This window comes from Orycteropus afer, unplaced genomic scaffold, assembly GCF_000298275.1.
Source record: "Orycteropus afer afer isolate SDZICR_OR568_19922 unplaced genomic scaffold, OryAfe1.0 scaffold00113, whole genome shotgun sequence".
Lineage (NCBI taxonomy): Eukaryota > Metazoa > Chordata > Mammalia > Tubulidentata > Orycteropodidae > Orycteropus > Orycteropus afer.
In genome coordinates, this window is record NW_006921700.1 from 3,669,867 (window position 1) to 3,688,818 (window position 18,952).

The window sequence follows — 18,952 nt, forward strand, 5'->3', positions numbered from 1 at the left end:
TGCCGGTGCCCCAGTCCAGGTGAAGCACTGCAGTGTAAGTGCCATCCGGGGTGGCTGAAGGCCTGCCCCCTCTCACGGCCGCGACAGGAATGCAGACTCAGGCCACCGGAAGCGTGTGCAGGGCCACCTGCCTTCAAGAAGGGCAAGGCCAAGGCTGAGGTCTGGCCGCACGTGGCCTGCCCCAGACGGTGACTGACATCTCGCTGGGGGCACGTTCCTGTCCTTTCCATTGAAAGTCAGGAACTGTGAACGGAAGTCCTCATCTCCAGAAGGCCTGACCCCTGACCCGGCTTCTCCAGAAGAACCAGCCCTGAGCGCTGTACAGTAGGGTTGGCCTGAGCATGCATCGGGGGCCGTGGCCCAGCTGTGATGTTTCTGCCCTTACCTCTACCCCTGTTCGGGTCCCTCGGCCCAGCATCCTGTCGCCAGTGGACCCTGGCTGACCAGCTCCAATAGTGCTAGGGCTCTTTCTGCTTACCGTTCCCTAGGAGTCATTTGAAGGTGAAAATGCTTTAGAGCCAGGCACTCGGGCCCTTTGACCAATTAGTAGCTTGTAAACTGTTGCTGCTTTTGCTTTTCCAGGGAACTGTGAAATTATAAAATCATCTTTTTTCATTGCAGAAATTTCCAGAACTGAAATTCAAATACGTGGAAGAGGAGCAGCCCGAGGAGTTCTTTATCCCCTACGTCTGGTCACTGGTCTACAACTCTGCCGCAGGCCTGTACTGGAACCCCCAGGACATCCAGCTGTTCACGATGGATTCCGACTGAGGGCCAGCTGCCACCTCCCACCCTGGCCCACTCTCCAGCCAAGCAGCTCTTCTAGTTATTTCTCCCTGGGGAACAGAAGTAGCAGACACGTTGCCTCGTGTGTCTTCTCCAAAGAGGATTACACAAAGCACGCTTCCCTTGCCACTTTGATTTGGCGAATCTGCGCCCATTGGCAGTAGATCACTCAGCTTCGATTGTAGTACAGAAGGGGGCGGGGGGACACACACGACAATAATAAACATGAAAACCCACTACTCAGTGCACAGCCTCGTTCCTTCACCAGAAACTCTAGTGCTTTCCCAGGTACCTCATGCTTCACACGTCACCAGTATCCACTTCTCTTTTCTGGGATGATTGAGATTTTATTTTTGTCTGGAGGGGGCGAGCGTGCTTCCTGTTAATGTGATCATGTAGCGACCCTGTAGGACAGAATAGAACTGCCCCATACGTTTCCCAAGGCTGTAAATCTTTACAGAAGCAGACTGCCACCTCATTTTCCTGTGGAGCAGCCAGTGGGTTCAAACCTTTTGGTTAGTAGCTGAGTACTTAACCACTGTACCACCAGGAAACTATGTGTGTGTGTGTGTGTGTGTTTATTGCTTATGTGACTGCCTGCTGGAGGACTCACAATTTAATAAACACTAGGATATCTGGGGGGAGCTCTGGTAGCATAGTGCCTAAGGCACTTGACTGCTAACCAGAAGGCTGGCGGTTCAAACCCACTAGCCACTCCTCGGAAGGAAGATGGGGCAATCTACTTCCGTAGTGATACTGCCTCGGTAACTCAAGGGAGGGTCGCTATGAGTCAGGTCCAACTCGACAGCACATAATAACAACAAAAACAACAGGACGCCTGGGTGGTTTATATTAGCCTTTAAACCTGCTACCTCCTTCCCTCAAAGAAAGAAAATAGCTCTTTCCTGCAAAGCCCAGATGAGCATTTCTGGGGATTTGGCCTCTGAGCTGGAGCTGAAATTAAATTGAAGTCTAGCACAAATTAAGTTAATCTACTCTGTATTATGGAAAGGAGCTTAGTTTGAGAGCAATCTTACTCCTTCAATCTGAATAATAAGAAAGGAGACCACTTGGATTAATACAGCATTCCACGTGAGATGAAAAACACGTTATCCTCTGCGTTTACGATTTTCCACTCTTTGGGGCTGTGTGATATGTGTCTGGTCCCAGGGCTGGAGGAGGGACCCTCTGGGACCGAAGGAAGCACACTGGGGCTGCCAAGTGGAGTGGGACCGACATTTCTTGTTGCCCTTTGCGCCACAGCTGGCCCCGCTTCAGGCTCGATGAGGGGCCTGGTTTCATCCTCGGAGACACAAAAGCATCTGCTTTCCATGTGGGAAGCACGTAATCCCAACGGAGAATGAGCACCTGCCATCGCCTCCCCTCTGTTGGGAGTCGCTTCTCCCGGCCCCAGCCCTGGGGCTAGAAACCCAGGTCAGCCTGGGCCATCGCCATCATCGATATGAGGCCCCCTCCTCCAGCCCTGGGACCAGACACACATCTGGAGAGCCCTAGGAGGGCCGTGGAAGTCCCACCAGGCTCTGTGAAGGTTAAGTATATTGCAAAGGTTTAGTCCGCACCGCTGTGGTTTACCCTCTGCTGAAGGCCTGGGGTAACCCTTCCAATAGGTCAGATGGTTTTCTTATCCACATCTGGACACGTAATGACGCTGAGTCTTCCTGCTCGAATAATTTCTTTTAAAAGGATCAGCACAAGGCTGGTCCCTGTGAGGTGAGGAGGCTAAAGATGTCCCAAATGTCCAACTTTTCCAAACTGCTGTACCACTCTGTCATCTCTAACATCAACTCCTCCTCCTCCTGCCCCTCTCAGTCCTCTCCCTCTTGCCCTTATTTCACTGCATCATCTCACAGAACTCGCTCACTGTCAAGGAAATGGCTCCACGCAGTGGTGGAGGTGAGGAGGCTGGCAAGTCCCACATCCGAGGGTCAGCTGTAGGGCTGGAGGCTTCTCCCCCACGTGTTTGCAGGGGCTGATGAGGCTGCTGTCTCAAGTCCAGGGGTGAGATGATGACGAAGCAAATGCAGGATCCAGAGCCAGAGAGAGCAGCCTTCTCCAGCACATCCACATAGGTGCCCTCAAGGAAACCACAGGCAGGACTTAAGATACATCCCGCCCTAGACAGGCACGGAGGCTGTGATTTACAATACATCACAAAATGGAGGACCACAGCTAGAAAGGCCATGTTGAGCGATTCAGTGCCCCCCATTTCCTGAGGATGAATGACGCGTGAAGGATCCGTCACTGTGCAGGTGGATAGACCCAGTGCGCATGTCCAGCTTGCCTTTTGCTGCTACCAAGACTTGTTCTGTACAAGTCTCTGACTTATTGCCATGAATGGCAGAGGACAGCTACTCTTCTATTTCACCTCGATGCGCATGCACCAGGCTTCACAGACGAGCAGATTCGGTATGTTATTAATGACTTCTACTTAGTCTAGCTGTGGAGAAAAAGCAGCTTGAAGACAAAGGGCATATCTCTTTGAGTCGAAAGGGGGAAATAATTATCATTTCAGGTCGCAATTAGACGTTTCCTCTGTGTGGAAATGATTTACAGCTTTCATTTCCGGGGCATTTTTATTTGCTTCCTTTTCAGTTAAACCAAGAGAAAAAGAAAAAGTCTCATGGAGCAGCTGAGCCCCTGGCAGCCAGTGAAGCAGTGGCCGTTGAGTCGTTTATGACTCGTGGAGACCCCGTGCATGTCAGAGTGGACAGCTCCGCCAGGTTTCCAGTGGCTGGTTTTTCAAAGTAGATTGTCAGGCCTTTCTTCCAACATGCTTCTGGATGGACGCAGATGAGCACATTGACTGCACCACACACAGCCAGCCACTGGTAGGGCCGTAGAATTGTCCTTGGAGTCCGAGAGTAGGTGGTGCCATGTGATCATCACTGGGCTGCACGACTTGTCAGTCCTTGTCATGGGAGGATATGCTGTCTCCCAGAAATTTGGTCATCTTGACAGAGTGAACTACCGAGGGAGCTTTGATTGAGCGGCTCCCAGAGTCTCTGCCTCAGGCTCCCTGCCTCACTGAGGTGCCACCGGAGCCCAGCTCTCCAGGCGTCCCCTCTCCGCTTCTCCCCACCCCCTCTCCCTCTCTTTTAGTTAGCTGCACAGTGAAGTGTTCTCTGGCCTACCTACTCAGCTGGAGAACTACCTCCAGCGCATCCTGTGAGCACCAGCCCCCAGCCCCTGGCTCCTCGGCACTTGAGCCGCACCTGCATCACTGCCCCTTGGCTCTACATAGCTGCCAGGAGCTCCTGCCCTTTTTTTGTGAGAGAGTTACATGGCAATTAAAATAATTAAATGGCAACACAAGAAAAAGACAAATAGTCCAGTTTAAAAAATGGGCAAAGGACATGAACAGACACTTCACAAAAGAGAATGTTCAAACGACCGACAGACACATGAAAAGATGCTCACAGTCATTAGCCATTAACAAACCAAATCAAGAACCCAAAGCACCAAACTCAATGCCATTGAGTTGATTCCAACTCATAACAACCCTCATTGGGTTTCCAAGGCAGTAAATCTTTAGGGAAGTCCACAGTTTCTCATCTTTTTTTTCCACAGAATGACTGGTGGGTTTGAACCACCAACCTTTTGGTTATCAGCTGAATGCCTTAACCACTACACCACGAGAGCTCCCTAACCAAACCAAACCAAACCCACTGCCATCAAGTTGATTCCAACTCACAGTGACCTTATGGGACAGAGTAGAACTGCCTCCAAAGTTCCCAAGGCTGTCAGTCTTCATGGAAGCAGATTGTCTCATTGCTCTCCCATGGAGCACTTGGTAGGTTCGAACTGGCAACCTTTTGGTTAGCAGCTGAATCCTTTAACCACTGTGCCACCAGAGCTCTTTCATTAGCCATTAAACCAAAAAGAAAAACCAAACACCGCCATCAAGTTTCCTACTCACAGCAATCCCCATTGGGTTTCCAAGGCAATAAATCTTTACAGAAGTAGATTGCCCCATCTTCCTTCTGTGGAGCAGCTCGTGGGTTTGAACCGCCAACCTTCTGGTTAGCAGGCAGATGCCTTAGGCACTGTGCCACCAGAGCTACTTTCATTAGCCAGAGAGATGCAAATCAAAACTACAATGCTATACCATCTCATGGCTAAAATGACACTGATTAAAAAAAAAAAAAGTTGGTGAGGTTGTAGGCTGTGGGAAGATTGGAGCACTTATCCACTGCTGGTAGGTTTATTAAATGGTAACAACCACTATGGAAAACAGTATGGCACTTTCTTAAAAAAACTAGAAATAGAACTACCTTATGGCCCAACAATCCCATTGCTAGATGCGTACCTAGAGATCTAATACTAAAGGCACAGTCAGACATGTGCACACCTTTGTTCATTGCAGCACTATTCACAATAACAAAAACTGGAAACAACCTAAGTGCCCATTACCGGATGGATAGATGGACAAAAGGTGGTATGTACACATACAGTGGAATACTATGCTGTCATGAAAAATAATGATGAGTTCTCAAAATATAAAGTGGGTGAAACTGGAGGAGTGAAATAAGTCGGTGACAAAAAGACATGTACTGTGTGATCTCACTATTATGAAAAGACAAGAATAGTTACGTATACAACTGATGGATGAATGGGTAGACAGGCTGAACTATTAGGTGTGTCTATGAAGTGAGGAGTGTAACCAAGCCCATGTATAGGGTTGGCAGACAGTGGTCCTCTTAAGTGTATTTGTATGATCTGAATTCCCAGGTGTATACTGACAAGGGACAAAGTTGTAGTCGCTTCTTGATCACAGCCAGCTACCCAAAGGGACCCAGTAGTTGAACTGGGTAGTTGACCATAGTCACAGGGGACACAAGCTCAATTGGCATAACGTACTACACAAAACATTGTTCCACCTCCTACTTTGGCTAGTAGTGACTAGGATCTTAAAAGCTTGCAAGCAGCCATCTAGATGCAACAATGGGTCTCTTGTCGTCCAGAGCAGAGAAGAATGAAGAAACCCAAAGATTCATGGAAAGAATTAGTCCTAGCAACTGGTACACCATGCGATCTGCAGCCTATATGACTATAAGACCAGAAGAACTAGATGGTGCCTGGCTACCAATGTCAATCACTCAGAGGAGGACCTATGGAGGAGATCCTGGATAAAGAGGGAGAACAATGTGGAACAAAACTCAAAATCATTTGGGAAAAAAAAGGGGGACAAGGTTTGTTGGTCTGATAAGCCTGGTGGAACCACTGAGACTATGGCCCCTAGCAGCCCTTCAGGTCTGGAATTGAACCCACACCTCTGGCTTCCAGCCAAACAAAAGACAGGCTTAGGAATTGAAAATTTACCTGAAGTAAATACACTCCTTGGAGAGAACAATCATGGGAGAAAGAAGGGGTGTTTATGCACAGGGAGACAGCTCAGGGGGCAGGGGTGCATGGAGGGATGGACTCAGGGAAGAGGGGACTGTCGGGAGGAAATGGGAAGGGAGCTGTTGCATTGTGATGAATTGTGGTCAGTGTCATGAGGCAAAGTGTATGTGAACTGCTGTATGGAAAGTGAATTTGCTCTGTAAATTTTCACCCAAATCACAATAAAAATACACTGTGGAAAAAAATAGTTATGTATACATACTGGACCCAGTGTTCACTGGTGGTTACCAGAGATTCAGGGTGGAGATCACTCTCTAGATAGTACACTTGTTATTTTGGGGGATAGAAAATATAACACTAAATGTGGATGAAATGTGCACAGCTTGACCAAGGTAAATGATGTCACTAAGAAGTATATAAGAAAAGTGACATTTTGGTAAGTTCTGGGGCATACATAAATGTGCAACAACTAAATAATAGAAGAGTGGTCACATGTGTGTGTATATGTATGCATTCAAGTCTACAGGTATGTAGATGTGTGTACATAGGTGAGCTTATACCAATGTATCTATATGCAGGTGTTTATATAATTTGAGTGTAAGTGTGTGTGTCCATCTATATTCATATACAATAAAGCACATCCCAAACCAAGCCCATTGTGTCAAATTGGTTCCAACTCATATCAGCTCTCTAGGACAGAGTAGAAATACCTGCCCCATGGGGGTTCCAAAGCTATAAATCTTTACAGAAGCAAACTGCCACACCGTCCCATACAGCAGCTGGTGGTTCAAACCACCAACCTTTTGGTTAGCAGCTGAGAGGTTAACCACTGCAACACCGTAAAACACATAAGGGGCACAAACATGAATACTTAATTAAACATATCGCAGGATTGGTTTCCAGTGTCTGAAGACTTGAGACAGCCCAGTCAGTTGGCATAATACGGTATGTAAAGTTTGTTTTACATCCTACTGTGATGAGTAGCATCTTTGGTCTTACACGTGTGTGAACACCTGTCCAAGATACAGCTATTGGTGTCTAGATGTCCAGAGGAAAATAAAATGAAGGGAAGCAAAGATTCAGGAAAGAAAGTACTGTGTAGATCTATACTAACCATGACCTCAACCAGCCTGAAACCAAAAGAACCAAAATGGTGCCCAGCTACCACTACTGACCATTCTGATCAGGAGCAGGATAGATGGATGCTCAAAGAATGGAAACAAAATGTGAGCCAAACTCTTAATTCTTAAAAAGCCCAGACTTTCTGGGTCGGTGGAGGCTGGACGACTCCCCACTATCGCCCTGAGATACTGTTGTGCAGTGAATCACTTGGTGTGGCTTTTCTAACCAGTCTCTGTGACTCTCACCAGATTGCCGGGTGGGATCATGCAAATAGGGTGTATGGAACTCTAACATGGAGATTGGTTAGTTTTGTCATTCTGCTAGGCTTAAAATGAGCCCTCCTAGAGGCAGAAAGGGGGATCTCCCTGCCATCAAGAGAGAAGAGCTGGAGGTGGAGTGGAGCGCATCCTTGGACCTGAGATCCCTGCACTGGACCTCTTTGGTTGAGAGATGGCAGAGATGACTGGCTGCGGAACCAAAAGACATGAGACAGAATGGCAGGGTTGCCGGCTCAAGGAAGTAGAAAGCTGAGTGCCTTTGAGCAGGAGGCTTGCTGGCAGAGTGGGGTGCACCTAGGTGTACCTGTTGGCAGAGCTAAAAGAGCTTTGTAACACTTGCCCAAGCGGGGCAGAGGCCAAGGGCCAGAGAGGCATACCTGAGAGCATAGCAGAGAGGAGACTGTCCTGCTTGAAGAATTGTGTCCTGAGTGCATTCCTGAATGTGCACTGTAGCCTGTTACTTCCCTAACAAACCCCAGAATCATGAGTATTATTTGCGAGTTCTGTACGGCCATTGCAACAGATTATTGAACCCAGCAGAGAAGTGGCGAGTGCCGTGGGAAGGATGATTGGCGTCAGAGTTGGGAAAAAGACTGGAGGGTGGAGGCATGTCTGGCCTCATAGGAATAAGCCTCAGGCTCCTGATACTGGTTCTATTTCCCCCTTGTGAAGTTAGAGGAGGTCAGAAGATGCCATCTCCATGTCCTTTCTGCAGATAGTCTTTAAACCTCGAACCACAACCATTCTATGAGGTCATCTTTTAGCTGAATAACACATTGGCTTATAAAGTAAACAATATCACACATGAGTATTATATGCCTTTAAAATAATAATCTGTATGGGACCAAATGGTTAACACTGACTGATGAGAAGACTAAGGGGTAGGAAAACAAGATTACTGGAAATACAACAACCAGAACGGACATAATGAGAATGTTGACACAGTGTGTAAAGTGTAACCAATGTCACTGAACAAATTGTGTAGAAATTGTTAAATAGGAGCCAAACTTGCTGTATAAACTTACACTGAAAACACAAATATTATTTTTAAAATAATAGTAATTCGATGATAAACCTGACTTCTGCTTGCATTCATTTTGAATGTTAGTTTGCTTAGAAACCTTTTTGTTCTGCACAAAGTAAAAATGTATAAGATGGTGCAATAGAGGACTGTCATGTGTTTGGATGGAAATTAACATCTGATTTTACCCACGGTATCAAGCTATTATGCAGTGTGTCATGTTATCAACAAAGCATTCTGCCACAATATTTATTTTTAAAAGAATGTGCCCCTTTCACTAGCAACTTCCCTACCACGAGTTCAAGGCATTTTGCAAAAAGCTGCAAAATTATAACTGGTTTTCACAGTCACCCACCGAGGCCAGTGTCATTGGATCTATGAACAACAAGCCTTGCAGCCTTGGCCTCACAGGATGCCACCATTCACCAGAGTAGACAAGAGCAGCTCAAGGAGTGACAGAGATGGAAAAAGAGGAGGTCCCCAAAGGTGAAGCATAGAAAGTGCACTGTACAAACAGTCCTCTCCTTTCAAAGGAACTCGCAGGAGCTAGAGAAATGGAAAAACACGGGGCTGGCACTGGTCAGAAAGCTCAGCTAGTCCTTGAAGAGCTTGTAAGGGAGGGCCCAGAGAAACCTCTAGTGCGGGATAATCTTAAACGCTAAACGTCTTTATAATCTTAAAATCCCATTCTTAGGCACTACATTGTCCTGTAGATGCTGGGGAGACAGAGTTTTGCATAAGGTATTATAGCCCCCTCCACAACTGACCAGAACCATAAATTAAACTCGTGGTTCTTGGTGATGTCTTACAGGTGTGAGTTTGCAAGGTCAATCCTTCAAGTCTCGTAATTCCTTTATAGGTGCTCTGCCTGCAAGTTCAGTAGCTGTCCCTTGGCATTAGGGATTCATCCTTGGGCCTCTGTCTCCAAACTCTGGGCTGTGCCAGTGCCCTCCATCCCCTCCTGGGCGCAAGGAGGTCAAGACTTCTGTTGCTGGTGAATAGCCAAGCTTCCAATGAACATGAGATACCAAGAGAATGGAGACACTGCACGATTCACAGTAAATAATACATTTTTATTTTTTAAGAACTTGATGAAGATAAGGCTTTAATTTTTCCTCATTAGACACAGCCATTTGGGGTCCCAACCCAAAACAAAGGAGATGCACCAGCAGTCCACCCCTCTTGGTCCGGTCCTATAACCTCACTTTTCAAGGCTATCAAAAATGCCAGTCACTCAGGTACACTCTCTATACTTAGCAAAAGCTCCCAGAGGAAAAGCAGCCCATACAACTGGCCCAGCAGTACTTCCCCGTGTCACTGGCTCTGTGATGCCTTCAAGCAAACTTTTTAAGTATTTTGGCCAGATCTCCAAGTTGTCCTGAGCTAGAGGATGGTTTGGATGACCTGGTCCGCCATTACATCAGTAGACTGTTCCTCATGGGTATTGCAGCTCATATCTAATCATCTCAGTCTTTGAATGTGGGTTCAGATGAAACCAGATTACTAGTCCCCAAGCAAATGTAAATCCTCTCTGGAGCTAACTAACATAATCCAGGACTTCATATTATTTATACAACTTTATAATGAAAAATACTCAGGCATCAGAAAAGACCAGACAATATGAATTAAAACCATGGGGTGGGGGAGCACACAAACAATAGAAATACCTAAAGGCCTGCAGATAGATGTCACAATTTGGGATAGCTGTACTTACTGCGTTCAGAAAGTTAAAATGCATACATAGTCAGAATCTCAGTAGAGAATTGGAATCTATGGAAATCCTACAACTGAAAAAATAACAAGGATTCAGCTTCCTTAGCCAGCAAAGGGATGTAGCCCCAAACCGCAGTGACATACTATTTCACTCCCACTAGGGTGGTTAAAATTTCAAATACTCATAATACTAGCAGATGTTGTCAAGGGTGTGGGGAAATTGGAACTCTTAGCCATTGCTGGTGGGAATGCAAAACGGTAGAGATGTTGTGGAAAACAGTGTGGTTGTTCCTCAAAAATACTAAAAACAGAACTACATGACCCAGCAATTCCACTCCTAGGTATATACCCAAAAGACTTGAAAGCCAAGACTCAAACAGACATGTACACCAAAGTTCTTGGCACCAACCAGAAACCAAACTCACTGCCGTTGTTGAGTCGGATCCAACTCATAGTGACCCTTCCTTGGGTTTCCGAGGCAGTATCACTACAGAAGTACATTGCCCAACCATCCTTCTGAGGAGTGGCTGGTGGGTTTGAACTGCCAGCCTTCTGGTTAGCAGTCAAATGCCTTAGGCACTATGCCATTGCAGCACTATTCAAAATAGCCAATAGGTGGAAACAACCTAAATACCCATCAACAGATGAATGGATAAACAAAATGTACATACAGTGGAATACTACTCAGCCAGTATGAGAAATGAAGTCTTGACATAGGCTTGATGGAGCTGGAAAACACTATGTTGTTTTTAGGTGCCATTGAATCGTCTTTGACTCATAGCGACCCTATCCAGGGCAGAATGAAACTGACCTGGTCCCACGCCAGCTCCGCAATGTCAGCTATACTTGACCCCATAGCCGCAGCCACTGTGTCAATCCATCTTATTGAGGGCCTTCCCCTCGTTTGTCAACCCTCTGCCTTACCAAGCATGACATCCTTCTCCAGGAAATGGTCCCTTCTGGTAACATGATGAAAGTAGGTGAGACTTTGACGATAGTGAATGAAATAAGTCAATCTCAAAAAGACAAATATGTTATGATCTTACTTATACAAAAAGACAAGAATGTGGTTAATGGTGATGGAAATACTGTGTTGGTTAAGGGTAGAATTGTACAACTGATTATTGTAATTGCTGTCAGGAAGTTGTACACCTGTAACAAAAGTTGACTTGGAAAAATGGGTAGATACATTTACAACAACGAAAAAAAAAAGTAGCTACTGAGGTTGCTTATATACAACCAAAAACTTCATGGGATTTGGTTTCTTGGTTTGGAGGTTTAGGGTCATGGTTTTATGGGACATCCCAGTTAGTTGGCTTAATAGCATGTTTAGTGCTTCTGTTCTACCTCCAAGTTTGTTGCACAGTGCCTGGGTTTTTAAAAGCTTGCAACCAGCCATTCAAGGCACAACAATTGGTTTCTATTTGCCTGGAACAACAGAGCAAGAAGGAGAGTCAGGAGTAGGAGGAGGATACAGAATGTGTGGCTAATTGAACAACTATCTCCTTGCCATGAGACCAGAACTGGGTGGTGTCCAGCTACCATTACTGAACATTTTAATCAAAGATTCCCCCCCTTTTGATCAAAGATTCAAAAACAGGGAAAATGCAGTATAGAATTTCAAATTCTCATGGACTCCAGACCTCCTGGAGCCATGAAGATCAGATGAACCCCTGAAACTATTGCCATGAGATAATCTTTAAACCTTAAACTAAAAATATCCCCTGAAGTCTTCTTAAAACCTAACAGTAGTTCAGCTTACTTAGTAAGCCTTAGGTGCTATGCCATTGCAGCATTTGACTGTATTTGGATCTTTAAGCCTGAAAAAAGGTCTGCCTTGAGCAGTATGCTCTTTTAAGAACTATCTAAAACAAAACTCACTGCCATCAAGTCAGATTCAACTCATAGTGACCCCTCCTTGGGTTTCTGAGGCGGTATCACTACAGAAGTAGATTGCCCAACCTTCTATCTATATGGGATCAAATTGACAATAACAAAAAATTAGATAGGAACCTTAGGAGACAGTGAATTTATGTCAGTGAGGAAGGAACAACTCAGAAAAGAAGGGTGAGAATGGTTGCACAACTCAATATAATCGGTGTCGCTAAATGGTACAAGTAGAAGCTATTGAATTGGTGTAAGTTTTGCTGTGTATATTCTCAGTAACAACAAAATTATATTAAAAACAAAAAACAGAGGACTTCCAGTAAGATGGAGGAATAGGCAGTCAAGCTACACAGACCTTCTTCAACAAAAAAAAGAGAAACCAATTGACAGAGTTACAGAAGATAATCCTGGAGCCCTGAGCTTTGAAAGGAACTATACAGAAGTGGATTAGGCACCAATTAATGGAAAAACCTGAGTGAAAACAGTGAGTATGGAGATGGTCAGAGCAGTGGACTGTCAGCTACTCTGATGCGACCAGCAGCCTGACTGTTTCCAAGTGGTGGAACCTGAGAATTGACCTAAAGATCAGCCCTGGTCACCAAAGGCTGCAGAGACAACTGCGCTGGTGGCCTATGACTAGGAAGGGAAACAGCAAGGAGGGAGATGACCTGAGCTATGGACTTCTGGCAGTCTGGAGGGCACAGCCATTTAGAATGTTTACAGGTGGTGGTCATTTTGAATATTTAACATGACTGAGGGCACAGCCATTTTGAATGTTTACAAGCAGTAGCCATTTTGGATTTTAAAGTGACAGCATTCTCATTTGGATTTCAGGGACCTAAGAATAAGCTCAGTTTGCCAAGCATGGCAGGGACATACAGGAGGCTGACAATGGGAAAGGAGACAGGTGGTGAGTGTATAAGTGCTGCCAACTAGTGAATAGAGGAGCACAGCACAGTACCCTGCTTATGTAGATAACATACAAACAAAACAAAAATTGTGGACAAGTCACTCCAACATACAATCACCAATATAAACACAAAAATGTCACAATACGTCAGAGACGACAGAGCATCACAGTCCCCACAAAGAAGCAAGATAAAGCAGGAGAAACAAGGAACCAGAATACAGACCCAAAACACATCCCAGAAAAGACACAACATTAGAACTCCCTGACAAGGAATTCAAAAAAATTATATTTAGGTACCTTCAATGAATTGAGAGATCAAGAACACTGACATAACTGGTGAAAACCCTAGAACAATTTCAAAAGGCAATACAAGAACAAAATGACAAAATAAATGAAAAATTAGAAATGATACAAAATCTACAGACAGAAATCCAGGATATTAATACTAAATTTTCAGGAATAGATAACACATTGAATGGGCAAAGGAGTAGAGTTGAATCAATGGAAGACAGAATTAGTGAGATTGAAGGCAAATACCTCAATACTTCTTTGGAAAGGGATGAATCGGAAAAAAGATCAAAACAAAATGAAGAAAGCCTAAGGTTCATGTGGGATACCATCAAAAGGAATAACCTACATGCAGTCAGAATTCCAGAACAGGAAGAGACAAATAGAGAATTTCTCTGGTATGACAAAAGATGCAAATATATCCATTCAAGTAGTCCAACGAATCCCAAACAGGATAGACCCCCAAAAGAAAATCACAAAAACATCATCAACCTAACCAAAACCAAAGACAAAGAAAGAATCCTGAAAGCAGCACGGGAAAAACGAAAAGTTACCTACAAGGGGCAACCAATAAGACTAAGCTCAAATTTCTCAGCAGAAACCATGCAGATAAGAAGACAATGGGACAGTATATATAAAACCATGAAAGAGAAAAATTTCCAACCAAGAATTATATACAGCAAAATTGTCCTTCAGATATGATGGTGAAATTAGGGCATTTCCAGATAAGCAGAAATTAAGGGAATTTGTTAAAACCAGAGCAAGCTTACAAGAGATGCTAAAGGGAGTCTTTTGGACAGAGAACCAACAACAACAAACAACAACCGACCATTAACACACATGGTGACATAACCCAGAAACCAACCCAGTTATAAAAGTATCCAAAGTAAATAAGCCTATAAGATTGTAAACAGGAAACCAGAGACATCAATTGACAAATGAGGACAACTACAAACCAAAAAAGGGGGGAAATTGTGTAGTTACAGAACTTCTAAATGGTAGGGAAGTCGAGACAACTCTAAGATAGAACAGACCGTCCTAAACTTGGGAAGAAAATTATAAATCAGAGGGTAACCTCAAAGAAAAATGATAAACCTTCACATCAAAATTAAAAAGAGGACCAGCACAAATATTTAGCAAATACTAAAACAAAAGCAACAAAGGAAGGGATAACACAATTCATAAACAAAACGAGGTCAGCACAGAAAATTATATGGAGCAAAGAAGTCAACACCATGCAAAAGCACATAAGAAAAATGACAACAACAAATTCATACTTGTAAATAGTTACATATCTGACAAGGGATTTATCTCTAAAATTTATAGAAAACTCCAACACCTCAATAACAAAAAGATTAACAATCTAATTAAAAAATGGGCAGAAGACATGAATAGACACTTCACCAAAGAGGATATTCAGGTGGCCAGCAAATACATGAAAAAATGCTCACGATTATAAGCCATCAGAGAGTTGCAAATCAAAACAACAATGAGATACCATCTCACCCCAGCACTAATGGCAAAGTTCAACAAAACAGAAAATAACAAATGCTGGCAAGGATGTGGAGAGATTGTGACTCTCATACACTGCTGGTGGGACTGTAAAATGATACAATCACGGTGGAAAACAGTATGGCGATTCTTTAAAAAGCTAGAATTAGAAATACCATTTGACCCAGCCATCCCATTACTAGGTATGTATCCTAAAGAAGTGAGAGCCAGTACAAGAACAGATATATGCACACCCATGTTCAGCGCAGCACTATTTACAATAGCCAAAACATGGAAACAACCCAGGTGCCCATCAACAGAAGAATGGATAACAAACTATGGTACACACACACAATGGAATGCTGTGCAACACTAAAGAATAATGTAGAATCTGCAAAACACCTCATAATGTGGATGAATTTGGAGGACATTATGCTGAATGAATAAGTCAATCACAAAAGGACAAATACAGTATTAGTTCATTAGTTCATTATTGTAAAAAGTCAAGGAAAGGTTTATATATGGGAAGGAAACTTTCTTTGTTGATTACCGGGGATGAGAGGGGAGGGAAGGGAACACTGCAAAAAAAAAAAAAAAAAAGAAAGCACTGACCCGTGTCACTTTAGTTTTGTGTATTTCACTGTACATAAATTATATTTCAATAAAATGCATTAAACAAAATATGGTCAACCAGAGTTGACTTGTAGGTTGTGGTTTGCTGACCCCTGCTATAAACTTTCAAATTGATTATCATAACTATGGATATAACATTCTCTTGGATATTTCTTATATTTCCTTTTATATTGTTAATAATGTACATTTTATATATATTTTGGCAAATCTTTTGACTGTATTTGTATTTGGATCTTTAAGCCTGAAATTATTTCATAATAAAAATTTAAACATCAGGAAAAAAAAAAAAAAAGAATTCAGTGGATTGATATAAGAGCACATTATTATAATTTAATTTATAATTTAATTCCCAAAAACCCACCGCCATCAAGTCAATTCCAACTTATGTTGTTGTTATGTGCCATCGAGTCGGCCCCGACTCATAGCGACCCCTCCTTGGGTTTCCAAGGCAGTATCGCTACGGAAGTAGATTGTCCAACCTTCCTTCCAACTCATAGTGACTCTATAGGACAGAGTAGAACTGCCCCATCTAGTTTCCGAGGCTGTAAATGTTTGCAGAAGCACACTGCCTCATCTTTCTCCCACGGAGAAAGCCAACACTTTCAGTCTTGGTTAGTAAGTGTAAAATTAGCAAAAGCATTGCTCCTTAGAAGCAAGGAGAGTGAGGCTTTGTATTGCTTACTTTACATGTTATCAAGAAGGACCAGTCCCTGAAGAAGGTTTCATGGTTGGTAAAATAGGGGATTAGTAAAAAAAGAAGACAACTCTTAATGAGAAAGATTGACACGGTGCTACAACAATGGCCTCAAACATAGCAATGACTGTGAGGGTTGGGCAGGACCCACAGGGTTTCATTCCATTGTGCATGGGGTCACTATGAGTCAGAAGTGACTCGACGATACCTAACAACAACAAAATCAGAGAAAAAGCACAGTCAAAAAGATAGAAACTAGAGAATTGAGGATAAGAAATATAAAGTGAGGATGTCTGACCTGAATGTCACTGGAATCTCATAAAAAGAGTTTTTTTTTTTAAAAAAAAGATATTTAAATAAATTAATAGTGTCTGAGAACGTTTCCAAAATTCACAAAAGATACTGCTAAAAGGACGAGGAGTAGGCGTCTTCTGACACTCTCTAGCTTCACAAAAGGGAGACAGAATCACCATCAGCAGCCCAAGGCTTATTCCTATGAGGCCAGACATGCCACCACCTTCCAGCCTGTTTACCAACTTTGATGCCACCTGTCCCTCCCACAGCACTCACTACTCTCTACTGGGTCCAGTAATTCATTGCAGTGGCCACACAGAGCTCACAGACAATGCTCATGATTACAGGGTTTATTAGGGAAGTAACAGGTTACAATTCAGCTTCAGGAACACTCTCAGGACATAGTTCTTTGATCAGGACAGTCTCCCCTCTGCTCTGCCTTCACATGTCTCCCTGGCCTTGACTTCTCTACCTGGCCTCTGCTCTGCTCAGACAAGTTGTTTAAAAAAAAAAAACCCTCTACCATCAAGTTAATTCTGACTCATAGTGACCCCCATTGGGTTTCCAAGGTGATAAATCTTTATGGAAGTCGATTGCTCCATCTTCCTTCTGTGAAGCGGCTGGTGAGTTTGAACCACCTACCTTCTGGTTAGCAGTCAAATGCCTTAGGCACTGTGCCAGCAGAGCTCTTTCAGGTAAGTGTTACAAGGTTCTTTTAGCTCTGCTGATAGGTACATCTGGGTGCACCCCACTCCGCCAGCAAGCCTCCTGCCCAAAGGCACTCAGCTTTCTCACTCTGTCTGCTGGCAAGCCCGCCACTCTGTCTTATGCCTCTTGAAGATTCCTCTGCCAGTCATCTCAGCTGATCGTCTCAGCCAGTGTCTCAGCCGGTTGTCTCTGCCTGTAGTTTGTATCGTCTCTCTGCCAAAGAGGACACGCTCTACTCCATCTCCGGCTCTTCTCTCTTAAGGCAGTAAGATGTCCCTTTCTGCCTCTAGGAAAGCTCATTTTAAGCCTAGCAGAATGACAAAACTAACCAATCCCCACATTAGAGTTCCATGTACCTTAGCTGCATGGTCCCATCCAATAACCTGGTGGGAGTCACAAAGATTGGTTAGAAAAGCCACACCAAGTGATTGACTGCATCACAGACACCAGCCCACAAATTCAAGAAGCCCTTCACAAACCCAAAGGAGGATAAATAAAAACAAACGGTCCTCACCTAGACTCGTAAAAAACTGATGAAAAACAAATTAAAAAAAAAAAAAACTGTCAGGGAAGAAAAAAGATTACCATCAAAGAAGCAACAATGAGATCAACAGGGGGGTTTCAACAGAAACAATGAAGACAATGAAATAAACGTATTGTATTTGGAGAGCTAAAAGAAAATGGCACCCAACCTAGAAACACATACAGCACAGAACTCAAAATCTGTAGGCAGGGATATGAAGCCAGTCTTTATAAACTTCAAGAACGTGAAATCTGTTCTCTGACCACAATGCAAGTAAACTGAAAATCAGTCCCCCAGATAATCTGAGAGTCCTCATATGTCTGCAGATTGAGAAATAGTTTTCTAAATAACCCATCTGTCAACGAAGAAATCACAAAGGAAATCTGAAACATTATTAACTGAATAATAATGAAAATACTACATACAAAGTTTTTGGAGAAAAAATTTAACTGTGGGATGGAGTTAAAACTATTCTTGTGTTGTTGTTGTTGTTAGGTGCCATCAAGTCGGACCTGACTCATAACGACCCTTCCTTGGGTTTCCGAGGTGGTATTACTATGGAAGTAGCTTGCCCAACCTTCCTTCCAAGGAGTGGCTGGTGGGTTTGAACCACCAGCCTTCTGGTTAGCAGTCAAGTGCTTAACGGCACTGTGCTACCAGAGCTCCTAAAACTATTCTTAGACATTTATATCTTTAAATTCATAAGTAAAGCAGAAAGTAATGCCTTAAAACACAAATAATACAATTAAAGGAATCAGAGAAGTCCAAATTGGTTCTCTAAAAGGACTGTTAGGATTGATAAACCAATGACAAGGCTGATCAAAGAAGGGAGGGAGAGGAGGAAGAACAGAACGGAGAAGAAATGAATCGTCAATATCAGAAGTGAACAGGGGCAAATTACTTCAGATCATGTCAAACCAAACCAAACCCACTGCCATCGAGTCGATTCCGACTCAGAGCGACCCCTATTGGGTTCCCAAGGCTACAAATCTTTACAGAAGCAGACTGTCTCATTTCTCCCACAGAGTGGCTGGGGGCTTTAATCTGCTGACCTTTTGGTTAGCAGATGAATGCTTTAACTACTATACCACCAGAGCTCCTGGTATAAACCAAAACCAAACCCACTGCCATTGAGTCAATTCCAACACATAGCGACCCCCATTGGGTTTCCAAGGCTATAAATCTTTATGGAAGTAGATTGACTCATTGCCCTTCCATGAAGCAGCTGGTGGGTTTGAAC

General features: G+C 43.6%; 1 protein-coding gene across 1 annotated transcript in view; it reads left to right on the top strand.

Moving 5' to 3' along the window:
- DYM (dymeclin) overlaps positions 1–771 on the top strand; it is a 490,131-nt gene extending 489,360 nt beyond the window's left edge. Inside the window, exon 17 of the mRNA XM_042781387.1 lies at positions 622–771. Coding sequence (XP_042637321.1) covers positions 622–771 — 150 coding nt within the window. The remainder of the gene's footprint in view (positions 1–621) is intronic.
- The last annotated feature ends 18,181 nt before the right edge of the window (positions 772–18,952 follow it).